At 38.3% G+C, this 25,330-nt stretch overlaps 1 protein-coding gene across 7 annotated transcripts in view; it reads left to right on the top strand.

The window, feature by feature from the left end:
• The window catches only part of CADPS2 (calcium dependent secretion activator 2), a 667,593-nt gene that overhangs the window by 321,763 nt on the left and 320,500 nt on the right, over positions 1–25,330 (top strand). For all 7 annotated transcript variants that reach the window (XM_081795061.1, XM_081795066.1, XM_081795062.1 and 4 more), the window contains one exon: positions 318–650. In XM_081795061.1, the coding sequence (XP_081651187.1) occupies positions 318–650 (333 nt within the window). The remainder of the gene's footprint in view (positions 1–317; positions 651–25,330) is intronic.

Genomic DNA, 25,330 nt, shown 5'->3' with positions numbered 1-25,330 from the left:
ACGCTGAGTTGATGTCTCCAGTTACCTACTTAACTCTGAAAAAATTCAGTTGCAGAGATGCCTAGCACCTTCCGGTAGAGGCGCATGTAGTTCAGGTCGGCTCATGTTATAGATTTCTCACCATTCATTACTGCCTCTTGTAAACGTTTCGTCATTTTAGAAGATTTGGGTCCTCCATTATGTTATTAGTTACCATGTGCTAGAAAACATTTTTAATCATTGTAGAATATTTGTCCTCATTCTGAGTAGATGGCTAAAAGCAAGTGTTCTTGCCCAGTTGTAAATGGTTTTTTGGTTTGTTTTTTTGTGTCTTCTAGGTTTTTCTGAAGAGTGACCGAGTGGCAAGAATGGTTCAGAGTGGAGGATGTTCTGCTAATGACTTCAGAGAGGTGTTTAAGAAAAACATAGAAAAACGTGTGCGGAGTCTGCCAGAAATTGATGGCTTGAGCAAAGAGACAGTGCTCAGTTCATGGATAGCCAAATATGATGCCATTTACAGAGGTGAAGAGGACTTGTGCAAACAGTCCAACAGAATGGCCCTAAGTGCTGTGTCTGAACTGATTCTGAGCAAGGAACAACTCTATGAGATGTTCCAGCAGATTCTGGGTATTAAAAAACTAGAACACCAACTCCTTTATAATGCATGTCAGGTAAGTGGTCCATATTTTCCTATTGCCCCTGTCTCAGAAGGCACATCAAATGTTTAAAAACCTGTGAAAATGTATGTTTTATAATCAGTTGGCTGAAGAGTTGAGTGGAAATGAATTTTAGTAAATTGAGTAGTGGTATTTGAAAGAAACTTTGGAAGATGCATTTGATGGAGAACCGTTTATCCCGTGAGTAGTTGTTCCCATGCATCCTATTTGAGGACATCAGATTTTCACCTATTGGGTATATATAGGGCATGCCCCAAGTACAAAAGTGAAAATAATCTGTTATCTGAAAAAGTTGGGCGATTTAAAATAAACAGGTATTCCTGAGTGCAAAATAATTTTTTCATAAAGACATGCTGGTCTTTTGAGTTTTATGGAAGTAATTGAAATTTCAAACTTTTTTCTTTAACCCAGCCAGATAGAAATGAAGATCTTGCTGAACTATGTAATTTAGAGATGACCAAATTAAAAGTATTTTTTCTTTTCAGATGTTATTTGTAACCATACATAGGAAAAATGGAATAAAATCTATACCGCACCTTTCATCTTTGGACCCTGTGATTTGTCTAATAATGTAGTCATATCATATGTGCATTTTGTTTGCTTGCTTTAGTGGTATAAATTACTTAACTATGCTTTAATATACAATTCACATTGACAAAATTGAGCATTTTGAAATTCATGCATTCATGAAGAGTTGTACGGCTATAATCATACATTTCCGTTTTTCATCTTTTCACAAATCTTGGTTTCTGTGTTCTGTGTGTATCATTTGCATTACGAACTTGTGGATCAATTCAAATGAATAAATTGACAGTTAATAGTAAAGCAATGTGGCATCTTAACTATGAAAAATTTATGCATTCATAATTGTTTTTCACTGTTATCAAACCGGATGGTTATTTGATAATAGTGGAGGATGACAGTAAAACCAAAATCTGTTTTAAAAGATCTTTCTATTTTTAATGAAACAGTAGCCCACTTGTACAGTTAGATTGATGAGCGTGACTTAATGAAATCCATAATCACATATTTGGTAGATATTTATTGAGTTAGGTGTGGGAGAAACCAAGCTGAGCAAAAGAAAGTATTCTCCATATCTCCATATGTTGAAGTCTAATAGAGCAGATAGACCTCTAAAATGAATTATTACAAATGCATTGGAATTTATACTGGTGTTAGAGGGTCATAAAATTTCTGTGAACCTATCCGTTTATTTTTTTAAATGATAACAGTGTTGTATCTTTTTATGTAAGTAATTCCTTTATAATTAGATAAAAATCCCTCTATTTCTGATAATTTTCTTATTTTGAAGTCTGCTTTGTCTTAAACTAATATGACTACTCCAGCTTTCTTTTGATTAGAGTTAGCCTGGTGTCTTTCTCTGTTTACTGCTAACCAATCTGATTCCTTATGCTTAAAGTGGGGTTTTTTTGTAGACAGCATAAAATTGCCTCTTGGCTTTTTCTCTTTTAATCCAGTCAGACGTTGTCTTTCAATGGATGTGTTTAGACTGTTCATGTTTCAAGTGATATAGTTTGTTTTCCATTCTGTTCCTTTGATCTATAGGTCTATTTTTGTGCCAGTACCATACTGTCTTGATGACTACAATTTTGTAATATAGCATGAAATCCACTTTTTTTCTTTTTCAGGATTGCTTTGGTCATTCGGGGTCTTCTGTGGTCTCGTACAAATTTTAGGCTTGTTCTAGCTCTGTGAAAAATGCTGTTGGTATTTTGATAGGAATTGCATTAAATGTGTAGGTTGCTTTGGGTAGTATAGATAGTTCATGAGCATGGAATGCCCTTCCATTTCTTTGTATCCTCTTCAGTTTCTTTCATAGGTGTTTTAGTTTTCAGGGTACAGGTCTTTGACCTCTTTGGTTAGTTTATTCCTAGGTATCCTGTTGTTGTTAGTACAATTGCAAGGGGACAACGACATTCAGAAGAGTGAAACTGGACCACTTTCTTACATTATGCACAAAAATAAATTCAAAATGGATGAAAGACCTAAATATGAGACAGGAAGCCATAAAATCCTAAAGGAGAACATAGGCAGCATCCTCTTTGATCTCAGCTGCAGCAACTTCTTACTAGACCTGTCCCCGAAGGCGAGGGAAACAAAGGCAAACATGAATTATTGGGACTTCATCAAGATAAAAAGCTTCTGTACAGTGAAGGAAACAATACACCACTAAAAGGCAGTCTACAGAATGGGTGAAGATACTTGCAAACGACACATCTGATAGAGGGTTAGTGTCCAAAATCTATAAAGAACTTATTAAACTGAGGACCCAAAAAAACAACCCAGTTAAGAAATGGACAGAAGACATCCAGATTGCCTAAAGACAGATGAAAAGATGCTCATCATCACTCATCAGGGAAATAGAAATCAAACCCATGATGGAGTACCACCTCACCCCTGTCAGAATGGCTAAAATTAACAGCACAGGAAATAGCAGGTGTTGGCAAGAATGTGGAGAAAGGGGGGGGACCATTTTGCATTGTTTGTGAGAATGCAAAGTGGTGCAGCCACTCTGGAGAACAATATGAGGTTTCTTAAAAAGTTAAAAACAGATCTACCCTACGATCCAGCACTGATAGGTATTTACCCAAAGGACACAAAACTACGGATTCGAAGGGGTACATGGCACCCCAATGTTTATAGTAGCATTATCCGCAATAGCTGAGCTAAACTATGGAGAGAGCCCAAATGTCCATTGACTGATGAACAGATAAAGAAGATGTAGAATTACGCACACATGAACACATGCAATGAAATATTATTCAGCCATCAAAAAGAATGAAATCTTGGGGCACCTGGGTGGCTCAGTTATTTGAGTGTCCAACTTCAGCTTAGGTCATGAACTCAGTTCGTGAGTTCTAGCCCTGCCTTTGGCTCTGCACTGACAGCTCAGAGCCTGGAGCCTGCTTCAGATTCTGTGTCTCCCTCTCTCTGCCCCTCCCCAGCTTGTGTGCGCTCACTTATGTGCTCTCTCTTTCTCTCTTCCCCTCTCCCTCCCCTCTCCCTCCCCTCTCCCTCCCTCTCCTTCCCTCTCCTTACATGCCTCCCTCTCCCTCTCAAAAATTAACAAAATCTTGCCAATTTTCAGTGACGTGGATGGAGCTAGAATGTATTATGCTAAGCGAAATAGGTCAGAGGAAGACAAATACCATATGATTTCACTTAGGTCGAACTTAAAACAGATGAACGTGTGGGAGGGGGAAAGAGAAGAGAGGGAAACCACAAGAGACTCTTTAAGGGTAGAGAACAAACTGAGGGTTGATGGAGGGAGGGGGGTGGGGGATGGGCTAGATGGGTGATGGATACTAAGGAGGGCACTTGTGATGAGCAGTGGGTGTTACATGTAAGTGAAGAATCACTGGATTCTACTCCTGAAATCAATATTGAACTGTATATTAGCTAACTAAAATTTCAATAATAAGGAGCTATTATAGGGGCGCCTGGGTGGCTCAGTTGGTTGGGCGTCCGACTTCGGCTCAGGTCATGATCTTGCAGTCCATGAGTTCGAGCCCTGCGTCGGGCTCTGTGCTGACAGCTCAGAGCCTGGAGCCTGTTTCAGATTCTGTGTCTCCCTCTCTCTCTGACCTTCCCCCATTCATGCTCTGTCTCTCTCTGTCTCAAAAATGAATAAACGTTAAAAAAAAAAAAAATAAGGAACTATTACAGATGCAAAAAATATCTGGTTTGTTGAAATTCTACAGTCTCAATTTGTAAGTGTCACTTCCTTGAGTTTGTCCTTTGTCCCCTTCCCCACCCATTTTGCCTTCTCTCATTTGAATTGAATGCTTCATGGGATTCCGTTTTATGGGATTTTCTTTTGATGTACTATTTTTTTAAAACTTGTTTAGGGCTTGGTTAGTGGTTGCTGTAGAGTTTACAACCTACATTTCAAAACACTCGGAGGTATACATTCAAATAACATTATAAGGGCCTCAAGTGTAGTACAGTTGTCCCATGATAAAGAGTTCCCAATTCCTGCTTACTATCCCTTAGGATGTCTGTCATTTATTTTGCTGACCTTTCTGCCCTTCACCCAGCACATTGTTACTACTATTGCTTTAAATAGCTAACGTTTGGATATTGAGAATAAGAAAATAAGAAAAAGTTTAAAAAAATTATCCATTTTTACCTTCATTCATTCCTTCTCCTGACCCTCTTTCTTCGTGCAGACGCAAGTTTCTGACTGGTGTCTTTTTCCTTATCTTTCTTATCACATTTCTTGTAAGGGAGGACTATTGGTGATGAGTTCCTTCAGTTTTTGTGTGTGTGAGAACGTCTTTTTTTTTTTCCTTCATGTTTAAAGGATAATTTCATTGGATATAGGATTATCAGCTAGTTCTTTTTTCTATTTCAACATTCTAAAGGTTTCACTTCACAAGTTTCTTGCTTGCGTGCTTTCTGATGAGAAGTCTGAAGCTCTTCTGACTTGAGTGTTTTTTTCTTAGTTTCCTACAGTTTGAATATGATATGCCTAAGTATAGGCTTTATGATATTTCTCTTGCTTGGCATTCTCTGAGCTTTCTGGATCTGTGGGTTGGTGTTTGTCATTAAATTTGGAAAATTCTCGGCCATGATTACTTCAGATTTTCCTTCTGTCCCATTCTCCCCTTCTTCTGGAACTCTAGTTCTGTTTGTCACTCCTCTTTGACATTCTTCTCCACAGTTTTTGGATATTCATTTTGTTTGGTTGGGTGTTTAAAATCTTTGAGGTTTTTTTCTCTTTGCATTTGAGATTTGGAAATTTATGTTGACTTTTCTTCAAGTTCAGGGATTCTCTCAAAATCATCAGGTCTACTGATGAGCCCATCAAAGGCTCTGTTCATTTCTGCTAATGTTCTTGATTGCTAGCATTTCCTTCTGAGTCTTTCTTGAGGGTTCTCATCTCCTTGTTTACATTACCTATCTATTCCTGAATGTTTCTAACTTTTTTCCTTTAGAGCCCTTAACATATTAACAATAGTTAAACTTTCTTAAAGTGTAACATCTCTGTCACCCCTAAATCCAGTTGGAATGCTTCCTTTGTCTTTCCAGACTGTGTTTCTTTTTCTTTTTTGGCATGCTTTGTATTTTTTTGTTGAAAGCCAGACCTGTTGTATCAGATAATAAGAACTGAGATATATTTTCCTTTAGTGTGGGGGTTTACGTTAATCTGACTGGAAGTTAGGCTGTGTTTAATGTTCATTGTAACCATAGGTACGAGATTTGACTTTAGGCTTCCCTAAGTATTTCTGTTCAGAAAGAGTCTGTCTTGCATCTCTGTTAGCTGTGGTACTCTGCTGTGACACTGGAGTGATGTTGGGGAGTAGGGACTATTCTACAGTCTGACTGAATCTTGGACTTTTGGTGGGCCTAGGTCTCAGGGCTGTAGCCTTCATAAGTGCTTCTGTCCCTTGTCTAAGAGTATCACTTCCCTCCCCAACATGTGCCTATTCCTTTTCTTGCCTAAAGCATCCCCAGTCTGTTTCCTTGAAGCCGTGTCTCCAGTTCCCTCAGGTGTTCCCCCCCCCCCGTAGAAGACATCAGAAGGCTGCAGAGGGTATCCTTCTTTGTCTCCAGTTGGGATAATTTTTTCCTGTTTTCTTTTGCCAAAGTCCATCCCTCTTTGTTAGGTAGAAGAATCTGGGAGGTTTAACAGTGGCTTTTCTTCCCCTCTTCCTGCCAGGTCCACATGGGGATCTTTCTTAGATCCCTACCATGAGAACTTGGTGGAGTTACTGGAAATAAAGGCCAGTAGATTGTGGGGGTCCCCTCTGACTGCAGCCCCAGGATTTTCTCACTCTCTTCACTCAGCTTTTAGTGATTTGTCCAGATTACTAGCCAAGTAAGTAGTCATACACTTTATGGCCTCCATAGACTTCTGCTTTCTGTGTTGTGCCTCTCTGGTTTTGATTGTGTCTCTAGGTTTTGGGTTAGTGGTTTGCCCTGCAACCATAGTTCTCTGAGAAGTCCAAAAAAAGTCCTTGATTTTCAGTTTATCCAGCTCTTAATTTTAAGAATGGGAGTGATGACTTCCATTCTCTACACATGTCCGAGGTGAAACTACAATTCTTTTTTTTTTGGCTCTGGGGTTTGAAATACTTATTTTTTGATTGACTTGAAAACAAATTACAAATAATATACATAAAGGAAGAGCTTTACTTTGGAGTAACAATCATTTTATGAAATCAACGCAGTTATGAAAATAGAGGGTTAAGAAAACAGGTGAGATTTTTTTTCTTTCTCTAGGGCATATGGATCTTCTATGTTCTTCCATTGTCTTTCAACAGAGGTTTAAAAAGACAAGGTGATAGAAAACACAGATGATAGTCCATCCTTTACTAAGGAAAGGAATAGTCTGAGAAGAGGAATAGTGGAGCAGGGCTCGGGGGAGCGGAGAGAGGACCTGAAGCCAGCTGAGCTCTTGGAACCTGGCTCCAGGTATAGGCCAGTGAAATGTATTCCACTTTTTCTGGCATCTCAGAAAAGGCTTTAAAACTTGCTAACTGTAACTCTTCTGTATTTGTTTACCCTTAGCTGGTCCCTTGTTTTTGCTGGTAGTGGTTCCCTAGGAAATTTCAAAGATGTGTGCTTGTTGCTTCAGGGTCAGAAGCTCAGGATAGAGATCTATTCTGTTAAGATGTGCATGATGGTGACAGCCAGTCTGTCCCTGGGACTTGAGAAAGAACAGGAATGTGAAGGGAACGGTGCCAGAACTGCAGCCTGATGCCAACAGGAGCCTCATGTGGTCTTTCCTCTCCTCTCCAGAGCTATAGGATCAGCCTTTGGAATGGAAAAACAGTTAGCTGTGTTCTGAAGAAGCATAGGTGTTGATGTTACTTTTGATTAGAGCCAAGAACTTACTAATTATCAAACTTAAGGCATAAAAGTAAAACACTAACCTGAAAGATACTGCATTTAAATGATAAAGCTAAGGATAATTGAAAGAAAAATTATTACATGTTAACAAAAAATAGAAAAGAATAAGAACAATCCATGTATTTCATAGATTAGCTATTGTGCTATTAAAGCTATCTGTCAGGGGCTCCTGGATGGTTCAGTTAAGCATCCAACTTCAGCTCAGGTCATGATCTCGTGGTTCGTGAGTTCGAGCCCTGCATTGGGCTCTGTGCTGACAGCTCAGAGCCTGGAGCCTGCTTCAGATTCTGTGTCACCCTCTCTCTCTGCCCCTCCCCCACTTGCTCTCCCTCAAAAATGAATAAATGTTAAAAATGTCACACTTTGGATTCTTTGGTTTGAGAGTCATGTGTATTGCACATTTACAGAACCAAATATTAAAAAGAGCTCATTCTAAAATGAGCAACATAACAGTATGAGAATCTGAATTTGTTAGCCATGATTTATTTGAATCAGAGTATTAGAGGTGCAGTAAAGTAACAGGTCTGAAAGACAGTCTGCTGGTGGAAAGTTTAATTTCAGAATAGTTTTAAGGAAATATAGTGAATTTCAGGTAAATATAGTTATACTTTTAGAGAAAACAGTTATTAAAGGTATATATTTTATAATCTCAAGTAAGAATTTTGTCACCTATTTTTTTTTTTATTAAACAATCTTTTAATGTTTATTTTTGAGAGACAGTATGAGCGGGGAAGGGGCAGAGGAGGGAGACACAGAATCTGAAGCAGGCTCCATCCAGGCTGTGATCTGTCAGCACAGAGCCCAACGTGAGGCTTGAACTCCCCAGTCGCTGTGAGATCGTGTGACCTGAGCTGAAGCCAGACGCTTAACTGACTGAACCACCCAGACACCCCATTTCACGTTTTTTTAACGAAAATGTGGTTATTGAAATGGTACTAGTAATCAGCTTCCTTTGAACAGAAGTAGGCTTATTAAAGTTTATTTTAAAATATGACAGGATAATATATTATGTTCATATCGATAGTCTGCATTATCATGTTTGGGGGTGATGCGGGGGAGGAGAGGTGCGGGCTCTTGTCTCGTGGAGTTGAAGAATGAATCTCACGGACAGTAGAGAGTGAGCAAAGTGATAGAGTTTAGCGAGGGCAAGTATAAAGCTCTCAAGAGTGAGAGGGGTTCTGACCGCACAGCCACCAAGGATTTTTGTCCCTTTTTATTGGGACCTTAACAGAAAGTTTGTGAGACTTGATGTGTGGCACTAGCCCAGGCGGGTCCAGAACACGTTTATCTTCTCCTCTTCTTCCCCAAACTCTGCTGCCACTACTGCTTCAGCCTCCCACTTGCAGCCGCATTCTGCCTCCCTGAAGTCCTGATCTTTCCCTGCCCAATGTTAGCCCTTTCCCTATTCAATGTTAGAAATATATGTAGTGAAAAAGTATGTGCCAAGCACAGTATTGAATGATAGGAACCCAGAGACCAGACCTAGTTATAGCTAGATAAAAAAAAAAAAAAAAAAAAAAAAGACAAAGCCCTGTTGTAAATGCCGCAGTGATGTGGTGAGTTCCTGGCTCTGTGTTCTTGAGATTGAAAAAAATACAGTATTGGAGGAGTGTCATGAAGATACCAGAATAAATTGCTAAAAAAGAATTATGCAAGGAAGGATGAGTAAGTGTAGAGTATCCAAAAAGGCATGGCATTAAGGGGAACTGCAAGTCTTTGTTGCTGCTGGAGTATAAGGAAGAGAGGGGCTGTGGTTTGAGAGGACATTAGCCGAGGTAGGTAGGGGTGTTGCACACTGTGGAGAACAATCCAACCCTAGATGACCAGAGTCGGTGTGGTGGGGTCATAGTACTAAATCAACACTAGTTCTTTTACTTATTTGTATTTTAAGAGAATTAGTAAGGGAGTTTTACAGCTATCCAAATCCTATCTTTTCTGCCTAAGGCAACCTTCATTAATCTTGCATAATCCCATTACATTAACTGAAGAAAGTGATTCATCCATATTATCCAAGGGTCAAAGCAAAGTTGAGTGAAATCTTCCTGTCTCTAAATATTCCTCTGCCCCAGATCTCTTATATTCTGAAGACTGCAAGAACTCTAAGTGATACTACAGAACTGTTGTAAATTTTAAGGGATAAGTGGGAATGCTTCACAAATGGTTAGAAAGTAGCATTCAGGTCTGTGATACCTTTTCTCTGGGATTTTAGCTTTGGAGTTGAAGCGCTTGGGTTTAAGAGTTTTAAGGAAATGGGCAAATCTGGGCAGTTGCGAGGTTCTTTGCTCCTCTCATTGTGAGAGTCTTGCCTTGGAAGACCTGCATTCAGAATGTCAATGGCAAATGGAAGAGCGAGGAGTGTGAATACTCCGAGGAAATTGGTATCTGCCTTGCACCACTACCCTCTTTTCTTCTCCACTAGTGCTGTGTGATTTGATAATACTTCTTGTTTAATGTAATTTGTCTGCTTTGGCAAAAATAAAAGCACACCCTACAGAGGCAGTTACATTTGATAACAAAAATCATTTTCAAAATGAGAAAATAAAGCTGTAGAAATGACCATTTGCAGGGTGTATCTTTCAAATCCTCAAAATGCTTGAGGAAAATGTTGAAGTAAGTAAATGTCATTAAATGGCGGTTATGTTCTAGGATGCCTCAAGAAGCTTAAGACTTTAAAAATGAGTTGATTTTATAGTCTCTGATTTTTCAAATTCTGTAATTATAATTGGAATGGCCATAATATTTATGTACATGTTCACTTTTTAAAATGAAGGTGTCATGATATAAATTAGAGGACTCTGATTTCATTTCAATGAATTTGAATATCTGATTAACATTAAATGAGTTTTCTCTCTAAAAATTAAAAATTTTAATTGTGAATACATTTCTAATATATTAAACCAAATTTTAGGTTTTATCAATAAGTTTTGCTTCATTCAACTATGCATTATTTATTTTTTTTACCTTTGGCCCATCTGTAAGAGAACTACATAAGAATATGCCTAAATAAGATTTCTCCCAAAAATGTTTTACTTTGCTTTTTCCCAAATCTCACTAGATAACAAATATAGGCTACCTTCAGACATTCCTTGCATTTATTTTAGGGTTTTCTTTACCCAGATCTAGCCTATACAAATTAAGATATTAACTTTTCCATTTTTTAAATAAGAGAATACAAATCTTCAGAGATCAGGCATCTTTGTAGTAGTAATAGTTGAGCCTGGGTGGAGGTGTATTTTTGCTAATATATTTCAAGACCTGTTCTCAACTCTTCATAAAAAAGGATCATATGCATATACTGTTTCAAGTATAATAAGCAATTGTATCTTTTTCATGATTGTTCATGAAAATATTCTATAGAAATTAAAATGAGGTATCTACAAATGTCAGGGAGAATGCAAAAATGACAGAATTTGATTTTTTCAAGGTATCTGCATATGGTCAGGGGACAGATCTATAAAGAAAACGTAATGGTATAGTTAAAAAGTGTGATCCTGAGGCTATGTATACTGCACAACGTGGGCATGTGTGTGACTGTATTTTAATTCGACATGGGTTAATTGGTACAGCTTTCTCTAGTTCTCCATCCTGGCTGCACATTAGAATGATCTAAGGAGCTTTAAAAACCACTCGATGCCTCGGCCCCACCTCAGACTAAGTGAAACAAACCACAGAAATGGGGCCCACTGTCTGGTTTTAAAAAGCCTTCTACATTACGCTGATGAAGATGCCCAGTATGGTTGGGGACCCCTGGCCTGACTGCCCGTCGAGGACTTAATGCCATGGTGAGCTCAAACCATAGAAACAGTTTGAGAACTGTCTGAGAAGAGTCTACCATTGTGCTCAGGGAGAGGAGCGTTTGGGCAGTGTGGAAAACCTATTTTCCTTTGTAGCTTTAATGAAGGTTCTAAGAAGGCACAAATTCCTGAATTTTAGAAGATGGGTAGAAATTTGACCGACAGGTAGGTGGAAAATAATATTTACAAAGGCATAAGGAGAGTGAAAAGGCTTGGAATTTGTTAGGAAGGTATGTTGTGTGTATTGCTGGAGTAGAAGACATGAGGCTAAAAAGGACTTGGATATTAAGGGTCTTTAACTGCTAGCTGGAAGACCTTAGAATTTATTATGGGCTGGTAACAGAGCTAGGCTGGAAGAAAAGAAATGAAGGAGCAAGTTGGGATTCTGCAAAGCTTTTTCTCCGTGGCCTAAAAAATAGATTGCCAGTGGTCAATATCGTGCATCACCCAACCTGTGGGCATGACGCAGCATTATCAAAACAGAAGTGGGTAGGGGCTCCTGGGTGGCTCAGTCTGTTGAGTGTCCGACTTCGGCTCGGGTCATGATCTCACAGTTGGTGAGTTCGAGCCCCGCGTCAGGCTCTGTGCTGACAGCCTGGAGCCTGCTTCGGACTCTCTGTCTCTCTGTCTGCTCCTCCCCTGCTCACACGCTATCTCTCTCTCAAAAATAAATAAAGATTAAAAAAAAATTCAAAAAACAGAAGTGGGTCAGGGACCTATGTGTTAATCCTTCAAGTAATCTCCATGCTCTGCTCCTTGCCCTGCTGTGGTCCTGTTTTATCTCTCTGTTGCTTGTGAAGTTCCTAGACTACTGGCTTTGACCTAGGAGTCTGTTGTCACATCCTCTTAGATCCATCCCCTATATTGTGCTTCACAGTCCTGCTGGGCTCCTCACATACTTGGGAACTTGGCCTTGAGTCAGAACACTGGAACACCTGTTTGCAAGGAAAGGGACAAAGAAGTCTGGGAATGCAGGCAGAAGCTAGGAGTCAACTTGGGTCTATAACACCATTTTCTAGAACTTTGATTAAGACTGCCTATTCCTCTCCCTTTCTTTTTGTAGGAAAGATCCTATGCTTCAATGGCTATCTTCCCATTTGTTAACGTTTACCTGATTCAATGTTTATGTTAACCATGGTCTGATGAGGCATCTTTGATTAGGGTTTTCTTTCATCATAGTACCTAGTCTAGTCCAGCACTATTCTAGGCTTTCAATATATGCTGTTCCCTCTTCTCAAGGAGCAACATCTTGGGGAGGGAAAAGTGTGGGGGAGAAATCAGAGGAGTTCTGTTTTATACATGCTGAAAACAAAATACTAAATGTCCACATGGAAAAGGCAGGTGGTAGATGGATGTGCAAATCTGAAATGCCAGTGAGTGGTCTGGTTGGAGATACAGACTTGGGAATCATTTAGATAAAGTTAATATTTGAAGCCAGAGGCCACTATGAGATCATTTTAGGACAGTCTGGAGCTCAAGAAGTAAAAGGGCCCAGAAAAGAATCCTGTGGACACCAGGATTCAGAGGCTGCGCAAAAGGCGAATAGCCAGGGAAGTAGGAGGGAAACCATAGCATGTGGTATCGGGGAAGCCAAGAGAATACCCGTCAGAGAAGGAGAGTGTTTATGCCACAAGCTTCTCAGAGGTCAGGTAAGAGGAAAATGAAGTGACCCTTGTATTTGTCATGGTAGAAGGCACTCTTGACTGTCTTGGAGTGGATTAAGAGAGGAACCAAGAAGGCAAGAAAATGGAATTAACAGTAAATTCTTTAGGGGATTAGGCAGTAACATAAAACATTTATACATTCAAGAAATCCCTTCTATATAGTACATTGAATTGTTTTACTAAATTTGCTGGCAACTTACTGTGTGCCAAGCTCATAGCACCAGACTTTCTTCTTGTTTATTATTTTTGGATTTATAGAAATGTGTGGCCCAGAGAATTTAACACCTGTTCCTCTTGGTAGATGGTTAGAGCAACTTTTTGGTTTTTATAATGCACTTAAAAAAAATTTGAAAGGCTGAGGGAAAGGGATTGATACATACTCACAAAAGAGTACCTGCTGATATTTAATGCTTTTTAGCTGATTATCAAGGTCATAATAGCCTAAATCCTCTTTGCTTTAGACTATAAAAAATTTCCATTTACCCTAATCACATTAGAGCAGGGCCAACTGATCATTATCTTAGTAAGATTTTGCTTGTGTAATGGGTGGCAGTGATTGATTCTGGCTATTTATTACAAACTTCTAGAAAGGCCTCTGTTATTGTTAAATGTTGAAAATGATGTTCTTTTCTGTTTATGAGTGTTTTCTTGATTCTGATGTGAAGGTCTCCAGATTAACAAGGCTTACATCTCAGTCTGTGAATCCTCATCAGAGGTTTGTGAACTCATTTTGTACATGGTAGGATACTAAGAGCAATAGTGTTTGAAAATTAGAAATAGGCTCACTACCCTATTTTTGAGAAATGAGATGCTACTGTTTTTGTTGCACTGAGTTAGATCCACTGAAAAAGACTGCAGTGATAAAAACACCACCACCACTCACTGTGTTTTGCTTATTTTGAGTATTAGTGCCTTTTTACCCTTTTTACGTAGGTCAGCTCCTCCCTCTCCATTCTGTCTCACTATAGCCCAGGGCAAACTGATGAATCTGAGACTCTTGAGACACAACAGGTTCAAAATGCCATTTGTTCGCATCCCAAACACGATTCTTCTTTTATTTGTGTCAGCCTTCTGACTCATAACCATCGGTCCTTCTATGTCTTCCCAGCCCAATTACCTGCACTGCTGCTTTCTCCATAATGCTGTATCATCTCTCTTATTTGTTTTTTATTATGAAATTTATTGTCAAATTAGTTTCCATACAACACCCAGTGCTCATCCCAACAGGTGCCCTCCTCAATACCCATCACCCACACACCCCACCCTCCCACCCCCCATAAACCCTCAGTTCTCAGTTTTTAGGAGTCTCTTATGTTTTGGCTCCCTCCCTCTCTAACCATATTTTTTTCCCTTCTCCTCCCCCATGGGCTTCTGTTAAGTTTCTCAGGATCCACATAAGAGTGAACACATATGGAATCTGTCCTTCTCTGTATGACTTATTTCACTTAGCATAACACTCTCCAGTTCCATCCACGTTGCTACAAAAGGCCATATTTTATTCTTTCTCATTGCCAAGTAGTATTCCATTGTGTGTATAAACCACAATTTCTTTATCCATTCATCAGTTGATGGACAGTTAGGCTCTTTCCATAATTTGGCTATTGTTGAGAGTGCTGCTATAAACATTGGGGTACAAGTGCCCCTATGCATCGGTACTCCTGTATCCCTTGGGTAAATTCCTAGCAGTGCTACTGCTGGGTCATAGGGTAGGTCTATTTTTAATTTTTTGAGGAACCTCCACACTGTTTTCCAGAGTGGCTGCACCAGTTTGCATTCCCACCAACAGTGCAAGAGGGTTCCTGTTTCTCCACATCCTCGCTGGCATCTATAGTCTCCTGATTTGTTCATTTTGGCCACTCTGGCTGGGGTGAGGTGATATCTGAGTGTGGTTTTGATTTGTAGTTCCCTGATGAGCGATGTTAAGCATCTTTTCATGTGCCTGTTGGCCATCTGGATGCCTTCTTTAGAGAAGTGTCTCTTCATGTTTGCTGCCCATTTTTTCACTGGGTTATTTGTTTTTTTGGGTGTGGAGTTTGGTGAGCTCTTTATAGATTTTGGATACTAGCCCTTTGATATGTCATTTGCAAATATCTTTTCCCATTCCGTTGGTTGCCTTTTAGTTTTATTGATTGTTTCCTTTGCTGTGCAGAAGATTTTTATCTTCATGAGGTCCCAATAGTTCATTTTTGCTTTTAATTCCCTTGGCTTTGGGGATGTGTCAAGTAAGAAATTGCTGTGGCTGAGGTCAGAGAGGTTTTTCCCTGCTTTCTCCTCTAGGGTTTTGATGGTTTCCTGTCTCACATTCAGGTTCTTTATCCATTTTGAGTTTGTTTTTGTGAATGGTGTAAGAAAGTGGTCTAGTTTCATCCTTCTGCATGTTGCTGTCCAGTTCTCCCAGCACCATTTGTTAAAGAGTCCTCTCTCTTATTTCCATAGTCATTGCCCTAGCTCCAGACTTCACTTATGAGCACAGCCTATGGAGCACGGTGGTAATTTAACTGCTTCCCCCTCCCAACCTTAATGTATTTTTGTTGCCAGATTAGTATTATTGGAGCACCATCCCATTCTCATCATAACCCAACTATGAATAGGAAAGAAAAAAAAAATGGCTCCTCTCTGTCAACAGAATGAAGCTAACACCACCTCAGTGTTCAATCTGGCTCCCACTTGCCTTGCTTATGTTATTTCCCATGTAGCAAATCTTTACACACCTTGTGTTCCATGTAAATTGAATAGCTCCCTGTATTTTCGTAGATTTTAATTTTGTCTCTTAATATTCTCTTCACTTCAAATTCCATATTAATTCTTCAAGACGCAAGAGAAGGTCCACTTGCATGAAGATTTCCCTGCTCCTGTCCCCATTTTTCTTAAATACTGGGAGAGGACCCCCAAAAATGAGAAATTTACAATTCCTTATCATTACCCAAAAGCCTACCATATTCTACTTTGCATTATATTTATATATGCCTCTTCTACTTCATTGAACATGGGATATTGAATCTTTGTATCATTAATTTCACAATATTTAATGTGCTTCCTATTGTGGGTACTCCTGGATAGAGCGAATGACAGAAAGAATGGAAATTGAGTGTGAGGTAGTTAAGTTGAACCCTGCACTCAAACTGCCCTGCCCCTTATTAACCATGTGACCTTGACCCTGGATAATTGCTTAAAGCAGTCTGTGCTTCAGATTTTTCATCACTAAAATGGGATAAAGTTATCACCTATCCCATAGGGTTGCTTTGAGGCTTAAATGCCATCATGTTTATAAAAACATAGAAGAGTTTCTTATATGTCATAAGTGCTGTATAAATTTAGTTCTTATTAATCTTGATGAAGCTGGAGTTCTAATGTACTGGGACAAAGTTTTCTAATATCCTTGATTAGTGTCTGTTACTTAATATTAAACTCTCTCAATTTCAGCATTATTATTAATGTGAATGTACACTCAACTATTGAAGTGAATATAGTTAGTAGTTGCTTGAAAGTATTAGCATGTTACTTTTGTCTGGAAGATAAAATGTTAATATAAATGAAATACTGAAGATTCTATGATATTTCAGAGTTTGCCACCTACCATTTTAGAGAATATGCATGCATTGTCTTCAGGCTATTGAAGTCTCATGGTTTTTAGATTTGAGGTTAAATTCTTACGTTCTTGCTTTTGAACATTTTGATCCATTATTTAATACAGTTCAGTTCACATGGGGTAATCTTATATGTAATTAACTCATTCATCTTTCCCCTACTTCTTTAGCATTCAAATGAAAGTGTGGTTTGGGAAATGATCTTTCTTAGTTTTATTGAAAAATAATTAACCTATATCTTTGTATAAGTTTAAAATGTACAGCATGATGGTTTGGTTCACGTATATTGTGAAATGATTACCATACAGGTTTAACCAAGTTCCGTCTTCTTCTATAGATACAATAAAAAGAAAACAGAACTTTTTTTTCCCTTGTGATGATAACTCTTAGCTTTTCCTATATATCCTGCAGCAGTCCTAGCTATATTCCTCATGCTGTACAGTATATCCTTAGTGCTTATTTATGTTATAACTGGAAGTTTGGGCTTTTTGACCACCTTCCTCCAGTTTCCTTCCCTCCCAACCCCCTCTGCCTTTGGTGACCACAGTTCTGATCTCTAGTTTTGTTTTTTCAATTAGAAAAAAAATTTTTTTAGATTGCACACAAGCAATCCTACAGTATTTACTTTTCTATGACTTACTCTACTTAGCATAATGCCTTCAGGTTCCATACATGTTATTGCAAATGGTAGGATTTCTTCTCCTTTATGGGTGAATAATATTCCATTGTATATATACACTACAACTTCTTGATCCATTCATCCATCGATGGGCATTTAGGTTGTTTCCATGTCTTGGCTATTGTAAATAATGCTGCTACGAACATGGTGCAGATATCTTTTCAAGCTTGTGTTTTCATTTCCTTTGGATATATTCCCAGAAGTGGAATTGCTGGACCATATGGTTGTTGTATTTTTAATTTTGTGAGAATCCTCCATACTGTTTTCCATAGTGACGGCACCAAATTATAGTCCCACCAACAGTGCACACAGGTTCCCTCTTCTCCACATCCACGCCAGCATTTGTTATCTCTTGTCATTTTGATGATGGCTATTCTAACAGGCATAAGGTGACATTTTTGTGGTTTTCATTTGCATTTCCCTAGTGACTTATCAAGTTAGGCGTATTTTCATGTACCTGTTGGTCTTTCATATATCTTCTTTGGAGAAATATCTATTCAGGTCCTTTGCTCATTTTTTAAATTGTGGTGTTTTGTTTTTGTTTTGATTTGTATGAATTCTTTATGTGTTTTGGATACTAACTTCTTTTAAGATGTATGGTTTGAAAATATTTTTTCATTCCATGGGTTTTCTTTTCACTGTTGGTTTCTTTTGCTGAGCAGAAACTTTTTAGCGTCGTATAGTTAATACTTGTTTATATTTGATTTTGTTGCATTTGCTTTCAGTATTGTATATAAAAGCAAATAAATCATTACCAAGACCCCAGTCAAGGAGCTTCATTCCTTTGTTCTAGGATTTTCACGGTTTCAGGTTTTATATTTAAGCCTTTAATCCATTTGAGTTAAATATTGTGAGGGGTGGAAGATATGGGTCCAGTTTCATTCTCTTACATATGAATATCTAATTATCCCAGCATGATTTATTAAGGAGATTGTCTTTTCTCCATTGAGCATTCTTGGCTCCTTTCTCAAATATTAGTTGATTATACATTGTTGGGTTTATTTCTGGGCTCTGGACCTGTTCTATTCATCTTTGTGTGTTTTCATGTCCATGCCGTACTGTTTTTGAGGACTATAACTTTATAGTCTAGGTTGAAATTAGGAAGTGTGATGCCTCCTGCTTTTGTTCTTTCTCAGGATTTCTTTGGCTTTTCAGGATTTTTTGTGGTTCCATGTAAATTTTAGGCATATTTTTTCTACTTCTGTAAAAAAGAAATGCCATTGAAATCTTTATAGGGTCTTCCAGGCTATGAACATGGGAAACCTTTCCATTTATATGTGTTTTCTTTGATTTCCTCAATTTTATTTACCAATGTCTTGTAGTTTTCAGAGTAGAGATCTTTGACCTCCTTAGTAAAATTTATTCTTAAGTATTTTGTTTTTGATGCTATTGTAAATGGCATTTTAACATTTCTTTTTGAGAAAATTCATTGTTACTGTATAGAAACACTACTGGTTTTTCTATGTTAATTTTGTATCCTATTACTACTAAAGTCATTGATTAGATCTAACAGGTTTTTGGTTGAGTCTTTAGGATTTTCTGTACATAAAACCTTATTCTCTACAAGTAAAGACCATTTTACTTCTTTGCAGTTCTGATACCTTTTATTTCTTTTTTGTTGGCCAGGTTGTTCTAGCTATGTCTTCTAGTATTATCTTCAATAGTAGTACTGAGGGTAGGTGCCCCTGTGTTACTCCTCATCTTAGAGGAAAAGCTTTTAATATTTCACCATTGAGTATGGTGTTAGCTGTGGGCTTATTATGTTGAAATAAGTATGTTCTTTCTTCCTTCTGGGAAATGCATTTTTAAGACTCTTAGAACTGTTCTACAAGGACCCATGGCAGAACTGCTATTTCTGAGTCAGGTTTTTTTATACATAATCTATATGATAGATACAAGGGAATTCTTTCAATGCTTTGCCTCTAGCACATGTGATGTTACCTGAATCATACATAACATCATATATGCAAGTGTCTCTTTTGAGAGTATGGGAATAACTTCATTTTCTTATTATGTTCTTTTTGTTGTATGACTTTACAAAGAGAGTTTACCATGTTGTTGGCTGATTCCCAGTGACCAAGAAAAAGGGAGGAAAGAGGTTTTGGTTTTTTCAGGGGGATTGACTCACAGAAGATGGATCAGCTTGGAGGGAATGTCTTGGACATTCTTTGTATTTGAATTAAAATTTACACTAGTTCTTTGAATTCCCCTATTCGAGATGGAGTTGTTTTACCCCTCTGGGTAGGCTGGGCTGACAAGAGGCATACATTGCAGGCTGAGGTGTAGTGTTCATAAATATCTGAAGTTCAACAATAATAGGAAACTATGAAAGATATGTCATGAGATAGTACCTGCTTTATTATTAAATGATTGGTAAGGTAATCTCAGATTTTAAGATTGATCAGGACAGTGAAGGTAGGTAAGAGAAATGTCGCTGGCAGAAGAAAGAAACACAAGCAAAATGTATGACTGGGAAAATGTAACATGTTCAGTAAACACTAAACAAACTGACTTGTATAGATAATGGAATTATCCAAGAGCTTAAAAATATAGATTGGTACAAAATTTGGGAGGACCTTAACACTAAGCTGAGGTGTTTGGGTATCATTCTCTCTATTCATATTGATTTATTTAGTCCTTTCTCTCCTTTCCTCATCTCTCTTCCTCCCTCTGAGATTGTAGTGTGATCAAGGGTAGTGGGAATTCTATGTAGAAATAGGAAGCTATGTTGAAGAGTGGATGATAAAGAACAGATTGTTTATTTGAAATTTTACTTATTTTTTTTAATTTACATCCGAGTTAGCATATAATGCAGTAATGATTTTAGGAGTAAGTTCCATTGATTCATCCCATATGTATAACACCCAGTGTTCATCCCAACAAGTGTCTTCCTTAATGCCCCTTACCCATTTAGCCCATCTCCCCATCCACAACCCCTCCAGCAACCCTCAGTTCTCTGTATTTAAGAGTCTCTTATGTTTTGTCTCCTTCCTTGTTTTTATATTCATTTTGCTTCCATTCCCTTATGTTCATCTGTTTTGTATCTTAAAATCCACATAATGAGTGAAGTCATATGATATTTGTCTTTCTCTGACTAATTTTGTTTAGCATAATACACTCTAGTTCCATCCATTTGTTGGAAATGGCAAGATTTCATTCTTTTTGATTGGCGAGTAATTCTGCATTGTATACATATACGACATGTTCTTTATTCATCTGTTGATGAACTTTTGGGCTCTTTCCATACTTTGGCTATTGTTGATAGCACAGCTGTAAACATTGGGGTGCATGTGCCCTTTCGAAGCAGCACAAGAACAGGTTCAGTTTTAGTTTGAGGACTTTGTGGGTGCCTAAAAGGAAAGGCCTTGCCTTCAGCTGGAGAGCTGAAACTCAGGGGAAAGGCCAGTGGTATGTACTGACTAATGATACTGTTTTGAGAAGTAACTGGAGATACTCTGATATCTAGAATAGCCAAGAACCTCTGTGTGTGTGTGTGTGTGTGTGTGTGTGTGTGTGTGTGTGTGTGTGTGTGTGTGTGTAGGCATGAGGAGGTGGGGAGGCAGCACAGAAAACGGAAGTAGTAGGTAGAGTTAGGCGCTATCTTTATGATAAATCTGTGGTTCAAGTAATAATAAAAATTAACACGATTTATAGATGAAGTAAATTAACACCTAAAGCTTTTTGATGAGTGGTTTTAGGTCCTGTTGCAAAATCCATGTATATTTGATAGTGTCAAATAAACACTGGGCTACTAGAAAATTACGTGATAAAGTGTTGAAGTGTTCTTTTGGAATCCATGTTAGGTTTGTACTGCTTACTTCTCATGATGTATTATCTATAAATCACTGGATTTATAGATAATATAAATACAGCGGACCAGCATATGGATTAATCTTAGGGAAAACACGAAGTTTATATAACAAATCCTAGTCTCCTTGCATTTTTCATACTAAAGGATAAAGATGAATATTGCAAGAAAATAACAATATAATTTGAAAAGAGGCATGCCATAATTGGAGTATGGAGTTGGAGAGAATACTAATTTCTTCAGTGGGAGAAAGGACATAATTGAGTAAGGTTGGCACACACAAAGGCATCATTATGGGAAAACAGCTATTCCCCTTTTTAGTGATTGACAGTGTTAATACAGTTATCCTGGTTCTAGAAAATAGATTGATAGGAGAGGGTAATGATGCTAAACAGCGCTGTGAAAAGTGCTTTTTATAAATGATCTTTTTTTTTTAAAGATGAGCAAATTTAATGAACTCAAATATTTGATATTTATAGTTTTTTTTTTAATTTTTTTTTAACATTTATTTTTGAGACAGAGAGAGACAGAGCATGAATGGGGGAGGGTCAGAGAGAGGGAGACACAGAATCTGAAACAGGCTCCAGGCTCTGAGCTGTCAGCACAGAGCCCGACGCGGGGCTCGAACTCACGGACCGCGAGATCATGACCTGAGCCGAAGTCGGCCGCCCAACTGACTGAGTGAGCCACCCAGGCGTCCCGATATTTATAGTTTTTAAAGCATTGAAAGAATATCACAAGTTGTAAAATGAAGGTGTTAGGTGGAACCTGGTAAAGTTATTTTATTGCTGTTCATTACAGTTTGTGAAAATTTTAGACTTGGACACCACATAGGCTTTGGGTCCTCCTGAGGCCTTTCTGCAAAGGGAGATTTGCTGATCCCTGAGATCTCTTTTCAGAACTGTTTCCAAGGACATGAGGGGAATGTGGCAAAGACAGCCTAGGGTTAGAGATTTGTAAGTCAAGACCAAAATAGACTGCTGCATCAGGTCAGCATTTTCTCCTCCACCTTTTACTATTTCCATCTTCACGAATCCATCCTGTTACTAATCAACCAGGAAACACATCTCTCTCATTACTGAATTCTTACAGCACCTGATCAGTAACTTTCTTGTGGCAATTATATTCTGTTCTGTGTACTATTTTTACTGTTTTCGACATAAAGTGTGAACTTCTGGAAGGCCCTTACTTTTGTAGGTACTGATGACCTTTCGTAGTGGTTGCTATATGGTAGGTGTAGGAAAGGGTAAATAGAGTTGGTAAAGTAACTGTGGACCATTGCCAACACTATTGAGAGTCTGTGTCTTAGCATCCCTTTAAAAAGATTTAACAAATCTCTGTAAGGGTAAGGTTGATGATGTGTAGGTCTGAGGTGACCATTTCCCATGGTTTATTTTTTAAAAGCCATATAGCCTCTTCTAGGATATAGAAGCTTCAAGAAAGATGATGTCCTTACAGCATTGGTCTTTACTTTGTTTGAGTTAGGGAGTTGCCACCCCTTTGAGTAAGGTATGAAAGTCAAGACATTCCCCGAGGGGGAAAAAATGCATAACTCTACAAAATTTTGCTCACAACTTGAGTAATTCAGACCCCCAAAGGTCCAGGTTAAGAATTCCCTAGCCTAGAGAATTTTAATTATGGAAATTATAATTCCTGTGTAAAAACAAGAGGAAAATAAAAATTCACTTTCTGTATTAAATATTTGTTAAGCTAGTGAAATATTTTCATCGTTGGAGTGGTCACTGATTTTTGAATATGGTAATTGATTTTGAAATGGTATTGAAATTGATAATTTTCAATTAATCATGGAAAATGCTTTGTATAGTGGATAGTAGAGGCATTGCAGGGAATAAGGCTACATTTGGGCACCTGTTATGGTCAGGGTTGATTGACCCTTTTTAAAAGACCTGAAAAATCTTCTGTGCCAGAGGATTCTGAATGTGGAAACAGTAATTTCTGTGTAATGAATAGGAGGGAAATAAAAGTACATTTCCTGTACTAAATATTTGCCATTCCAGAAACATCTCTTGATAATTGAAATTGATAATTTTCAATTAATAATTGAAAATGCTCTGTGTAGTGGATACTAGGGGCATTACAGAGAATAAAGATACATTTGGGCATCTGTTATGGTCAGGGTTGAATAACTCCCTTTAAAAGACTGGGAAAATATTCTGTGCCAGGAAAGGACACCTGTGAGTTAAGTCATCTATTGTCAAAAAGTGTTGAAATCAAGAATTTAAAAGAAAATGAAGTTTAAAAATGAAGTTGCCCTTGTGGAATGAAACTTATGTCTAGTCCCTACCATGAATTCCAGAGTCTGCATATCCCCATTTTATCTCAAACCCCAAATCAGGCATTAGAGACAGATGTGTTCCCCAGCATTTAATTTTTTTCTTTTATTATTTTAACGTTTCTTGGTTTTGAGAGAGAGCAAGAATCCCTAGCAAGCTCTGTGCTTTCAGGACACAGCCCAATGTGGGGCTCAATCTCAAGAACCGTGAGTTCATGACCTGAGCCATAATCAAGAGTTGGATGCTCAACCGACTGAGCCACCCAGGTACTCTGGTGTTCCCAAGCATTTTATTTTATTTTAATTTTTCTTAATGTTTATTTTTGGGAGAGCGCATGCACACGCACACAGCGGGGAAGGGGCAAAGAGAGGGAGACGTGGAATCTGAAGCAGGCTCCAGACTGTGAGCTGTCAGCAAAGAGCCCAGTGCAGGGCTTGAACCCATGAACCGTGAGATCATGACCTGAGCTGAAGTTGGACGCTTAACCTACTGAGCCACCCAGGTGCCCCTGTTACCCAGCATTTTAAAATCTGATGTCCCACATCTGTAAACCACCTAACCAGGCTTCTCCTTTTTTTCTATTTTTATTTTTATTTTTATTTTTATTTTTTGAGAAGGGGGTGGAGGGAGTGGTATAAAAACCCATGTTCTCTTGAGGGTTCAGAAAAGGAGAAGAATTATGTTCGCCATAACCATAGGTACAAGTGTTCTGATGAGAGGAGATGTACTTGAAGTGGCTAAGGAAACACTCCACTCCCCAGAAAAATGGTCCTGGCCAAGAACTCTTGAGTACCTCAATTCTGGTCTGCCTCAACAATGTGATCTAGGTTTCACCCTGCATGACTCAAGGTTGGATTGGATGTGGGCCATGAGACAAAGGGGAAGGTTAAAGATGACACGTAGGCTTTGGGCTTGAGCATTTGTATGACATGGCATTATTCATCAAAGGAGTGATTGGGACAGGCTACTAGAAATCAAGATTGCATTTTGGGCTTACTAAGTGCAATGAGCCTTCTCTTCACGCAAACAGAAATGGTAAATAGGCAGCTGGAAATGTAAGTCTGAAACTCTAATGAAGGATTGGAGCTAGAAATACATGCTTGGGAGTTGCCAATGAGTAGATGCTATGTAGGGCCATATGCTTTGAGGAAAGAACTCAGGTGGTGAACTTGGAACTTGAAGATTAAGAGGTCTGAGACCCCCCCCCCCCCCCCCCGCCATCTACTGTTGACAAATGTTAACCTCATAAGAGGCCATGCCCAGTTTCATAATGGAAAGTAAAAGAAAACCCATTTGCCTTTTTAGAATTTATTTTTAGACATTGTGAAGAGAGGTGCATTATTATTAAAACCAACTGCAGGTTCCCTGGAGGGAAATGGGTCTGGTTATAAAAGGGCAACTTATGATGTTAAAACTCTTCAGTGTTTTGACTGGCAGTGGTGAACCTGTGAATCTAGATAAATAATTGGTTAAGACAAATGAATAAGCATAAAACTGAGAAACTCTGGATAAGATGGATGATTATATCAAAGTCAATATCCTGGTTGTGCTAGAATAGTTTTGTATGATGGTGCCATTGGGGGAAACTGGGCAGTGGGTGTATCTATTTCTTATAACTGCATGTGAAACTAATTTCAATTAAGTCAACTTTTAAGAAAATATTTATAAAAATTACATAAGCTTTCAATTAATTTGAAAACAAAGGTAATACTCAGAAGAAAACAAAACGCATGGGACAACATTCTTACATGTAAAAATAAAAAAAGCTAACCAACTGATCTACTTCCTTCAATTGTATTTAGTATTACATGACACAAAGATAAGAATTTATTGGTTGTTTTTATTAGCTTTTCCTCTCTTTTGTTAACGTGTTTGGAATTATGCTGTTCTATTTTCACCAAATGACACCAATAGTCACAAAAATTAGTGTTCGGTCTCTGAAAATTTATTAAGGAAGAGAAAGCTATTCAAA

Source organism: Panthera onca, chromosome A2, assembly GCF_046562875.1.
Source record: "Panthera onca isolate mPanOnc1 chromosome A2, mPanOnc1 haplotype 2, whole genome shotgun sequence".
Lineage (NCBI taxonomy): Eukaryota > Metazoa > Chordata > Mammalia > Carnivora > Felidae > Panthera > Panthera onca.
The sequence above is the reverse complement of the archived record's forward strand: the minus strand, read 5'-3'. Positions and strand labels throughout refer to the sequence as shown.